This window comes from Tiliqua scincoides, chromosome 3, assembly GCF_035046505.1.
Source record: "Tiliqua scincoides isolate rTilSci1 chromosome 3, rTilSci1.hap2, whole genome shotgun sequence".
NCBI classification, from domain to species: Eukaryota; Metazoa; Chordata; class Lepidosauria; order Squamata; family Scincidae; genus Tiliqua; species Tiliqua scincoides.
Window position 1 is genome coordinate 100,882,343 of NC_089823.1, and position 12,685 is coordinate 100,895,027.

The 12,685-nt window shown below is 40.3% G+C and overlaps 1 protein-coding gene across 1 annotated transcript in view; it reads right to left on the reverse strand.

The window, feature by feature from the left end:
- ITGBL1 (integrin subunit beta like 1) overlaps positions 1-12,685 on the reverse strand; it is a 181,236-nt gene that overhangs the window by 83,368 nt on the left and 85,183 nt on the right. The window contains exons 3-5 of the mRNA XM_066621650.1: positions 8,814-8,960; positions 7,850-7,972; positions 3,966-4,106 (exon numbers count right to left, since the gene is read on the reverse strand). Coding sequence (XP_066477747.1) covers positions 3,966-4,106; positions 7,850-7,972; positions 8,814-8,960 — 411 coding nt within the window. The remainder of the gene's footprint in view (positions 1-3,965; positions 4,107-7,849; positions 7,973-8,813; positions 8,961-12,685) is intronic.

The window sequence follows — 12,685 nt, forward strand, 5'->3', positions numbered from 1 at the left end:
AACCAGTTGGTCATTAATTAGCAGAAAACCAAGATTATATCCTTTTGCAAGAGACCTAAGTGCAGGCTCTGGAGTATTAATGGCCATAAGATAGAGCAGGTGAGTTCCTGTAAATATCTGGGTATAATGCTGCACTCCACTGGAACTAGAACCGCTCATCCCTAATCTGTGGCTGCAGCTGGCCAGAAGTCTGCAAGTGCAGTAACGAAGTTCTTTCGTGTCAAAGGTGGCCATTATATTCCGGCAGCAATTAGATTATATCTTGCAAAGGTCTTGCCCCAACTTTTGTATGGAACAATTCTTGGTCCCTCCTCTTCTTCCTTTGTCTCACTTGAACGTGTCCAATCCACATTTTTAAGATCTATATTTCAAGTGTCCAGCTATGTGTCTAATGCAAGCTTACGTCTTGATTCCAGCCTGTTAAAAGGTCGAGGCCAGGATTGCCTTAGCATCCATTTATTTGTGGCTCAATCTAAATTTTAACACCCAAGGCCTAACATCTTTGGTTTTAATTGATAATTTTCAGTCTACCTGGCTCAAGGCAGTACACACGAAGCTGAGACACTTGGGGTTTTCACCAGAGATTGTTCTGGCAATGGATTTGATTCAGACAAGAATCACTATAAGACAGAGACTGAGGGACATTGAACGACAAGAAGATGTCAGCAGCTCTCCAGATTTTCTTGCCTCTGAAGACACAAGGTATATAGCTGCCCCGGCCACTTATCTTTCATTATTACAGCTTCCTGGACAGAGAAGAGCTTTCTTCCTAGCTAGGTGGAGAACGCTTCCTTCAGCATTTGTCAAGGGCTGTTTCAGAAAGATCCCCATCTCCGAAAGACTGTGTCCCTGTGATTCAGGGGAGGTTGAGACACTTGAACATGTCATGTTCTGTTGCCCATTTTATCACGGGATGCAAGATAAGTTCATTATTCCCCTGAGCAGAAAATTCTTGGGCTTGTCACAAACAGAAATGGCCAAGAAACTTCTTTCAGGGGCTAATTCTCAACTTTTAAGACCAACTTCAAGTTTTTTGGCTGCTACTGCTTACAAAACCCGGGAGGGCATTATTAATAATGAAAGGAAATTTTAATTGCTACTCCCTCTTATTTGATGGCTATTTTATTGCATTTTAATGTCTCATTTTAATGCTGAATGTATTTTAATGTTGAAATCTTAAATTCCGCCTGTTGTAGGGCGCTATTGTGTGTTTGTTTTTCCTGGTCTTTGACCGTAACAATAAATATCTATCTAACCGGAAATTGGAGGTCCATACTGTGCATGCACTGAAGTGATTACATATGTACACAGGAATCCTAGGATCCCAGCCATAATTACTTGGAAGTAGGTCATATTAATTTCACTGAGTATCAGCTCAAAGGTAGTGAGTGGAATCAATTGGTAGTCATGCAATTTGGGGTAAAACTAGAAAACATGACAAAATTCTCCTACAGTACAATCCTATACATGCTTTCTCATAAGTAAGTCCTATTTTGTTCAGTGAAACTTACTTCTAGGTAAGTGTGCTTTGGATTGCTGAAACTGCATAGATGAAATCTGGTGATTGAAAGTTTTGCATGTATAACTTGTTATCACATAAGTAAAACATCTAATTTGATAGATAACATTTATTTGTTCATTATTTCTAGGCTTAAAAAAAATACTGTTACATGAAAATGAAATGAGCTTCTATTATTTCTATATTTCAGCCAGGCTTTCAAATTGCTCTGTAATTAAGATGAGAGAGTTTTCTAAATGCTCTCAGGATAATTAGATGCTCCTAATTTGGTAGAGCTTTGTCAATGGAGATGTACTAAAGAGATGTATTGTTGAGATTTGCACTTTTGCCTCATCATAATTGTGTTGGACCATAGCCAGAGAAATAAAATAAGAGCTGATATTTTAAATATTTGCTTAGTGAAAGCAGGCCTCACAGCTTATGGACACAAACTCATTTATTCAACATTGTTCTTTCTAAACAGTATCAAATGGAGATTACTAATATTAAATTGAAACATTAAATTTTATTGGCAGAGAACAATCCACAAAGTGGATTCAGACAAGCACGTTTTTTTCCCAGCAGATCTCGCTAGCCATTTCATGCAGAAAGCTACATGTTAGGTCTTCTAAATATGCAGCATCATAAAACCAGCAGGCCTGCATTCTTGCTCACCGTGGTAGCCAAAAACACCAGTTGATTGACTGATTAAGGGCCCAAACCTATCCAACTTTCCAGCACCGGTGCTGCCTCAATGCAGTCCTGAGGTAAGGGAACAAATGTTCCCATACCTTGAGGAGGCTTTGTGATTGCCTTCTCATCACGGGAAGCAGTGCATACCCCATTGGCACAGTAACACCAGCACTGGACAATTGGATAGGATTGGGCCCTAAGGCTGCAATCCTAACTACACTTTTCTGAGAGTAAGAAAAAAAACATTGTTCAAAACATTGAACAACATAGGACTTACTTCTGAGTAGACCTAGTTAGGATTGTGCCCTCAATTCCTTTATAGATGGCAAAAAAGGATGTCCAAGGCAGTGAACAGTCATTAATGAAACTGTACATTAAAAACAGATCTTCATTTGCTTCGAGCAATACAAAGTTATATTTAAAATCAGCATCATTTCATCATTCAAAATTTTAAACATGCTTTCCTAGGAAAAAAGATCTTCACTTGACACTGGAGAGTCAGTACAGAGATGGCCTTAGATGTCTCTCTAGAAAGAGTGTTCCAGAAAGTGAGTGTTCCACTAACTATAATGAAAGCCCTGCCTCTCTTGTGCATCCCAGTCAGAGAAACAGTGTGACAATCAATTTACAAAACAGTACTGTAAAAGTACTCCTTGCTGTCAACACATCTGAGACTAGGAGCAGTGCTGGATCAAAGAGTACCCTCCAGGAGGATGTGACCATGTGTAGGTATGGCAAAGGCTCCTAACTGCTCATTTCCCTGCTTGCCCACCATCAACATTTTCTCTGTGTATGGATTAAATTTCTTTACAATTTACTCATTTTGGAGGCTGGGTGTCACTCAGACATTAATCTGACTAGCATCTGAATGCATGTCTAAAAAGCACTGCTAATATCAAGGGAACTGCTGCAATCTCAGGTACTACATGCATTCATGTATATAGCTCATATTATTGAGTATATAAGAGGCTGAGGATGACCACCTAACCAGGAGGGAAATTGGCAGTGTACACGTTTACATCAGTCCCACATTTGGCTGTTCAATGTCGTAAAATAAGGTCTCAGATAACAAGCTATCTAATACTGGCTTTGAGCGACTCCTACCCTATTGCTTGGAGGATAATAATAAACTGTAGATAAGAACTTCGTGCATGCACACAGCGTAGTCCCTTAATACAGAGCCAGCCCAAGACTTCCTGATGCCTGAGGCAGAATGCCAAATACACCCCACCATATCCCTTGAGGTGCCAGCCTCAGCTTTGCCAACTGTTCATTGTTGTAGCTCAGCATTGTACTCTCCTCACATTTCCTCTTCCTCTCTGTCCACTTCTTCCTTTTCCATGGAATTGAATTTCCACTTTTCTCAGTACATGGACTTGAAGAAGGTGGAGCAATGGAGGCAAGTAGGTGGACAGAGATGGGTGTGTGTCCCCCCCAATCTGCTGCTTGAGGTAACAATTTCAGTTGACCTCATCGATGGACCAGCCCTGCACTAATACTATAGTTGTTTCTTGCAGTAGAGTACATTGCTCAGGGTTTCAATGTATGCCATTGTTTTCTTACAATGGATAAAATGAGTTTTTACTGTAGCTTATAATGAGCTATACTTTCAATGCCTCCCAGATTACATATGCCATAAACACTGCACACATCCAATAATGAAACTTAAAGGTGAGACCCAGAAGTAGAACACTTTCAGAGATAAATTTTAAAAAATGAGTCTAGCTCCAAGATATCTATGTATGTACAAAAGAAAAATATGTGAATGACACACCTCTGTTGCTGCAGATTTTGCCATCTGGAGACGTGCACCTCCTCTTGATCTCCCATGCGGGGATGTCACACTGGAGTTCACATTTATCGCCATGCCAACCAGCATCACAGTAACAGTTTCCACAGTAACACTTTCCATGGCCTTAACCCAAAACAAAATTTTGACAGTGAAGAATGATTCTTTTTATCACAAAAATATGCATACCTCACTTCATTTTTTGAGAGAAGAGTTTATGTGTGGATGCATAAGACTAATATGCCCACCACCACAGAAATTCCTATTATGGGAGCAACTTGGTGTTTGGAAGGGCCTATAAAGTCCTACAAACTGACCAAAAATCAGAGTAATTTCATAGTCTTCTGGGCTTTCAGATGTTTTACTTTGTAATGAATGAACCCATATACAATGAAGTCATTAGGAAAAACACCTAGTAATTTTCTCCTACCTTTTGCAGCAACTGTCAACTTTTAATTGGCACCACTGGAAAAAAGTTTAATTTGCCACATGGACATTGTTACAACATTTTGCTATATAATCATACAATTTGAATAGCTGATTATGAATAAGAAGTTCATGTATCTGATCAGATTTACTGTTTTATTAAGATATAGGCAAGCCCAGTAAACTGTAAAGGAGAAGTTCTGCCTTCTTTTCAAGAACATGATTTTGACAGCTATAAAGGACTTCTTTGCTGGTACTCCTCAGATACCCAAAGTTTGCAATAAATAGTCCAGGTTTAATATACATACATTTTGTTATATGCAAAAAAAAAAAAAAGTTGAGCTAGTTATTTCAAATGGATATCAAAATGTTTTTCTTCTTTTAATTCTCTAGTATTCCAGGCCTACATCCACATATTTTTGTTCACTCCACTGTCACATTTTCTTGCAATACACAACTTCTTCACTGTGTCTTCTTCTTCACCTTCCTCCTTTTTTCTATTCTGTTCCATTTTTCTGACTGTTCCATCCTTATCTCAAACTCTTTGTCCTAGACACTTCCTCAGCCTTCTGCTTTCTGCACCCATCCTTCTCTCATGTCATCTTTCTCTGTCCACCTTCTGACACCCAGCTCTACTGTTCTACTACCTTCCTTAGTTTCCCATGACCTTCCTACTATGCATCTGAGTCCTCAACCTCATAGGACCACCACAATCCTCTATTTCCATAACTGAGGACCCAATCCTATCGAACTTTCCAGCATCAATGCAGCTGCAGTGCAGCCCCGAGGTAAGGTAACAAATGTTCCCATACCTTGAGGAGGCCTCTGTGACTGCCATCCCAGGATGCAGTGCACACCCAATTGGTACAGCTGCTCCGGCACAGGAAAATTGGATAGGATTGGGCCCTAATTCTCCTGCCAAAAGCCCTATCACCTGTCCCTGGGGACATCTTGTTTTCATGGCCAAAAGAGCCTGCTTCAATTCCTTGCACAGAATCTGCTTTAACTGTCAACTTCCTATTATTGATCCTTTTCCAATGCCACTTAGAATGTTTATGAAAATTCCTTCACAGTAGCTCAGCCAGGTTGCTGAAGAGGACAAGTGACAAGCAGCAAGTGACAGTGAGACTTTTTGCAATAACAAAGGGTCCTGAACATTTCAGTAGGAATTCTGAGTAAAGTGAAAAGAATTTTGATGAGAGTGCAAAATTTCTGAGGGTGGCTGATTGAGCATCTCTAAACTGTCACATATCTTATCTAAAGAAAACTTCAGGATACATTTGTAGAGTCTTGCTCAGGCAAAACAGCCTTCGGAAAGTGGTGTCAAGTGAAAAGGATTTTGCTAGGATTGTTTTGTGAGTCCTTTAGGATAGGGATCTATCTTCACATTCCATATAAAGTGTCATGCATGGAGATGACACAACACACATAAATAAATATTAAATTTCACAAGTTTGAGTTTTGCAGGGGTTTTTTGTGGGGACGACATCTGTACATTATGTTTAGACTTTGTATAGAAAAGACAGAATATTTTATATACATGTAGCTTTGCGTATTATTTTAAATTTTGATTTTATTTAGCACCTTTATTATACGGTATGCCTGCATAATTTCACAATTTTTCTCCTTTTTTTAACTCTTTTTTTTGTGGCAGCTTTCCTTTTTGTCAAATATATTTCCTCAGCCAAGTACACCAACACACACATCACTTTAATATACAGTATTTAAAATAAGAGTTGATCACTACGTACCTACAAATTCTGGGTATTGTCCCAAAGAAAGCCAAATTACACATGTGGGAGATAGAAATGCTATCAACAAATGACAATTGTTGTGTGTTGTTAAAATTGCATACACTGAACTGCATGAATATAGATTTAATTTGGGGGGGGGGCGGAGAAGAGATGGTGAGAAGCACTGTGACAGTATTGAGTTTGGGGAATCGAAAGCCTTTGAGAAACTATTCCAGCAGTGGAATTGGATACCGCACTTAACATTCTATGGCAACCAGCAGAAAGAATTCTACGAAGCTGCTGAATCCACAAGGCCCTACTTATCTCCATCACAGACCCAAAATTTTAAAGTCATTAATTTTAACCATGTCCTGCTGCAAACTGTAAAGCATTCTGCCATCTCCTGCAAGGGATTCGTGCATGCAAATGCTTTCAGAATCCCATTTCCTATAACAGGAAGCATTACTGCACCCAATACAGGAATGAACTAAACTTCTGCTGGCTTCCACTGAGACTGTTGCAGTTGTGAAGGAATGTGGATTTGTACTGTCATGATATAGACTGGAATTCACCTAGTCCCGCTTGTAGTAATCCCCAATTGCTGTAATGTAGAATGCTCATGCTGCTTGTTGTCCTGGAGCAGCGATTTTCAACAACTGTGTCATGGCATATTGGGGTGCCACGAATGGTCCACAGGTGAGCCATGGGGGTTTGGGGGAGGGTCACTTTTTAATAGGGCCATTGGAGGATGTGAGCCCCCACTAGCAGTGCGATGTGCTTTGTCAATTGTCAGACAACTGATGGTATGCCTTGGCAATTTTAGTACCTTGACAGTGTGCTATGAGCTGAAAAAGGTTGAAAATCGCTGTCCTGGAGCAACACTACACTTCCTTTACTATCTGTTACTGGTAATCTTGCTAACAGAAAATCTTTTACAAGCCTACAGCTCCCAAGAATTTATTTCTTGCATTCTTCATGGCTACCAGTACCACAGTGGTCCCTATGTGGCAGAAACTGTGCACAGAACAAAACTGAAATTCATTCCTCTTCCATACTGGAGCTGGTGGATCTAAGCTGTAGTATTCAACATCTTGGCCCCAATCCAACTAGTTGGTTACAACTAGGTCTACAATCTTGTATACACTCTGTATACAGGTCGGTGGAACTCCTTGCCACAGGATGTGGTGCTGGCGTCTAGCCTAGACGCCTTTAAAAGGGGATTGGACGAGTTTCTGGAGGAAAAATCCATTATGGGGTACAAGCCATGATGAGTATGCGCAACCTCCTGATTTTAGGAATGGGTTAAGTCAGAATGCCAGATGTAGGGGAGGGCACCAGGATGAGGTCTCTTGTTATCTGGTGTGCTCCCTGGGGCATTTGGTGGGCCGCTGTGAGATACAGGAAGCTGGACTGGATGGGCCTGTGGCCTGATCCAGTGGGGCTGTTCTTATGTTCTTATGTTCTTATGTTCACTCTTTCCCGAGAGTAAACCCCTTTGAATACCATGAGACTTGTTTCTGAGTAAACATGCATAGGCTTGAAACACTCTTCCCTTGGAGTTATATGCAATTTGCCTATTCCATTGCTACTGTTAGATTCCATCATGACTCATGTAACCTGAATAGGAACCCTTTATCATTCATGCAACATTTCTCTACATGCCAGAGTGTGAGCATTTGACTAAAGTTTTGTCCTTACTCATATACTTACCTGTACACATAAGTCCTGTTTCATCATCTATGCATTCTCGGTCATCACACTCACAGTATTTACCATAAATCAGTCCATTCCCTTCTAAATTGTCGCATTTACATCTGCCACAATGACACGTTCCTTTAAAAATCAGAAGTAAAGACTGTATGAAATTGGGACACAAATCAAAATGTAAGAAGAGATTTCAAGATTCTGTTCTTATGTCTCTTGCAACAAAGTTCTGAGCCTAATCTAATCCTTCCCTGCCTCCACCAGTGCAACCCTGCCAAAAAGGTATGCACAATTGGGGGAGCAAATCCGGAGACTTCAGAGGAGAAAAGGGAATTCCCCTTATCCTTCCATAAACTCCTGCTCACCAATGGGTCTTCCTGGATCTGCGCCAGCTCTTTAGGTGGCACAAGTCCGAAGAGAAGAAAGGGACAGGGAGATTTGCAAAAGAGGGGATAGGATCTGGTATGGGCCATTTCTTCCAGATCCATGCCCTCCCACCGGCTCCCTACCCATTTTTGCCCACTCCCATCCCCTCCCGATCCACTCCCTGCTTCCACCACTGCCTTACCTGGTCTAGCTGGAATGGCAGGAACTGATGGTGGCATTGCAGCACTGCTGCAAAAGTGCTCCCAAAATCGCCACCTATGGAACTCTGCACATGCTGAGCAGCAATACCTTTGCAAAGTCTGTAGATTGGTATGCAATACAGACCCTCCAGCAAGCTCTAACAGAATTGCACAAATTGTCATTGAAATGTTGAGCTTCATTAACTCTACAGTGCATGCTCATCATGGATGGATCAGTGATTTTCCATGATACATACTTATTCTGGATTCCATCTAAGTTGGAATCTAAGTTGGAAGTCTAACATTTCTTGAAATCCATCTTTGCCCTAAACTACTGTATTCAATCTACAATCTGGATAGTTGCTTTGTATGACTTACCTTGTCAATCAAAACATAAATCTCACCTGCATTTGAACATACGATATCTTGGGAATTCTTGCACATTTCATTACTCTTCTTCCGTGTAAGGTTGCAGGTCACTGGGTACTGGCAGGCATCACCGTACCAACTTTCCTCACATTTGCACTTTCCACAGTCACACTTCCCGTGACCTAGATCAGTAAGTGAAGAATGCCAAATCTTATTAACAATTTGCAAATCCACCTTCTAAAAAAAAAAAAAAATTAACACCACATCATAATATTTTATTTTGAACTTTACCAACTTTGTTAATGCAAATGCCATTTTTAGGGTTCCATTGCTGCTTCATGATGACAATTTTCAGGAGGAAATACACATGAGGTAGGGATTACAGAACAAGGTGATGAGGCAGGGGGTGGATTGGATCTACAAAGGGGGTAGGTTCTGCAAAAGTTATGGCTACTGAATCTTAACTCCCTTCCTGGGTCAAATCTCATGGCTTGGGTTGAATCACAGGTCCAATCACAAAAGCAGGGTTACTGCTTACTATGTCTTTCCCGGACAGAAACACACTTGTGTGCACCAAAATATGGACACCCACAATATCCAGATGCTGTGTCTCATGCTTTCCTTAGGATCATGCATAACAACAACATAATATGAGATTTTATAAATTTCATAACTGTTTTATTTCTCAAGAACATTTAAGAATTCATTCAACTTCAATATTTAAAAATATTTAAGCCTGCCCATTTAACAGCATTTCTTTTCAAAGTAAACCTGTGGAAGTTTTCAAATAGTTATCCATTTACTCTCTGAAGTGACTCTCCTCTTGTCTGATCCAATATAGCAAAATGAAAAGAATGTCTGCAGAAAGAGAGACTTACTGAATATTTTTCATAAAAGGGTCAACTTTTTTTTCTGCTTTAGTAGTAGTCAATGGCTTGGTCTTTACTGGTCCATGAAGATAAACATTTGCTCCACTGTTAAATTAAAAAAAAATCCTGCACTTATCTCTTTTTAATATAATAAAAAAGCAACTTAGCCTCATTGCTATTCCAGTCTCCCTGGTGAATTAGTAGCTTGATCTCTCTAGATAAAGAAAAGAGGCTCCAATAAAAGGCATTTTTCCCTGGTTCCTTCAACAACAGTTTAGGAGACCAGGCTTCATAATCTACTTTATCTGGTGGACAGGAAGCCTTAATCCCTCACAGTCAATGGAGATAAGCATTAATAAAAATACATTATGATTTACACACACACACACGATTTCTTTTTCCAAATAAAAACTTACTACCAGCATCTCTGTCAATTTGGATTGGTCATCTGATTTCATTCAAAACAATAATTACGGAATAACTAAGGGCCTTTTCCCAGTGGAGAGGGGGGGAGATGGATGGAAAGTTGTGGCTGCATAACCTGTATTGAACACTCCTTTCATGTTCCAACTTACATCACCTCCCCAAGGAAAAATTTCTTCATTTCTGCACACAAGGTAAGGCAGTAAGTTAGAATCAGACTGCAATTCCAAGCACTTTTATGTTGGAGTAAGATCCTCTGAAATCAGTGGGCCATTGATATGTTAAATCTATTTCAATCCACTGAAATGGATTTAAGACTGCTATACAAAAATGGCTTGTTAAACAGTTCCTTTCTTTGAGAAACCTCACCTTGATAGGACACGTTCAGATCCTCACTGAGAAAGTAATGACTGAACCAGACTAGACTGTATGTATTTAGAACATGGAAGGACAATTTCTATAGACGAGTATAGTATCTACCTTAACCAATGATTAATTGAGCAGTGCAGCACCACAAAAACCTCAAATAGCAACAGAATCTAACAAGTGGAAGAGGCAACTTTATTAAGAATAAGGTAACAGTGCAAACATGGTTCAAGCTTATGCCTCTCATCTGGGGACAGAAAATCTAAGCATGTACAGTAATAATTTTTTTACAGAACTGGTTCCGAGGGGAGACATAACCTCCCACAAAAATGAGCTATGAAAAATTGTTTTAAATCAGCTCAATAAGACTAACAGCCAACGCTAATCCCCAACAGCACTGCCAGAATTCACATTCCAGCAGCACTGTGTGGTTCGCAGCACCGCAAAATGTGATATGCTCCCGTGAACTACCAGGCCATGCTGCAAAGGCAAGTAGTGCTGATCACATGGCTTCAGCTCTTCTGGCTCCCTGGTGGCAGTAAGTGGGCATGGGGGCTGGACAGCGGCAGAGTGACCAGATACAACAGAGGGCATACATCTTTAACCATTGCATAGAAGAGGGAATTTTGGAAGAGATACAGTTCAACATGGAAGGGTTTAAAGAACTGCATGTGCCAAAATTCCCTCTTCTATACAATGGTTAAAAGTATAGGGATGTGGTCCTCTGTTGTATCTGGTCACCCTGGGCAGTGGGCAGATGGGGGAAGTAGCGGGGTAGAGAGGGGGCGGATTGGAATGTGGATTAGGGTCACTGAGATGTGACTCAGGGGGGTAGGCAGGGAGTGATTACACAGGCCTACAAAACTGAGAGTCAGAAAAGTTTTTCCCAAACTTTATGGTGGTTTGATATGAATTTGGGGTGCCGATTCCAAAAATGGCATCCGTTTTGCCCTATCACGTCTAGTTTTGGAGATATAGTATAACCTCATTAGTGAATGGTTCAAACAGTTTCCTCATGAGGAAGCTATGGTGTAGGCTTCCTCATGAGGAAGCTGCTTGAACCATTCACTAAAGAAGCTATGCCATGTCTCCAAAACTAGACGTGATAGGGCAAAACGGATGCCATTTTTGGAATTGATACCCCAAATATACCCAGGAATTGGTGTAACGTTTAAGGAAGCAAAATGTGCGTTGGCCTGTGCCATCAGCAGCACTGCCAATATCCTATGCAATCCACCCAGCCTTGCAACACCCTCTTGGATCAATTAAATAGCTGGCACAGATCTGAGTAGATCTGTAGGGAAATGGGGGCTTACCCGGAAGAAAGGGAACAAAAGATCCCTTACTTTGAGAAGGCCTCCTATAGGATGAAGTGCACACTTCCATTGGTGCAAATAGTGGTGGATAGGACAGGGGCAAAAGTGCCACTAAATTTCTCTGTAGTAGTCTAGCGGTAGGCAGAAGTTGGATTGGGAACCTACTATTAGATCTCTGTGTGATTTGCAATAGAGTAGCAGGAGCTTCTTCTTGTTGACTTACTTAATAGTTAGAAAAATTACAAGTTTAAAAAAAAATCTTTGCCATGCCATGTGTTAATTGCTTATCTCTCCACTTCAGTTTCTCACCTGTAAAAATATGCTTCAATTGGTTGGCAACCAATTAAGAAGAATTGACTCTTCTAGACAGTTTTAGATTTTTGTTTTGTTAAAATACCTGATTTACGGTATCTCAGAAGTAGAATTGTACTTGTATATGCAGTTTCTTGCAGCTCATAGAGTACAATCAGTAACAGCGTAACTGGATCCACAAGTCACTTGTTCCTGGTTCTGACTGATGACCCTTTGAGTTTTAGTAGAAAACAAAGTTTTTCTGAGTCTGTCCCTGAGCTATCTTTACAATCCAAACTTGTAGCAGCTAACCTCCTCAAAAAGTCCAAACATAGGCCTCAATTATATTTGCCATCATTTTTTTCTAATCCTTCTGCAGTGCTATTAAAGCATCCCAATATGCAAAAATTAAGCAAATGAAGCTTTTCCAACAAAAATCCATGCTAGAAAAGAATCATGTCCTCAATTTCTGTGAGCCTAGCACAGGACAAGACCAGGAAAGGAGGTGGCAATACTGTTCTCTAGAGATAAGGCTTTATGAATGTTCACTTCTACAAATTCACCTTCTTAGAGCTGCAAAAACACCAGGCACTTTCCAATAAATACTTGGGATAATAGCCACATTTTACAAATTAGATATAC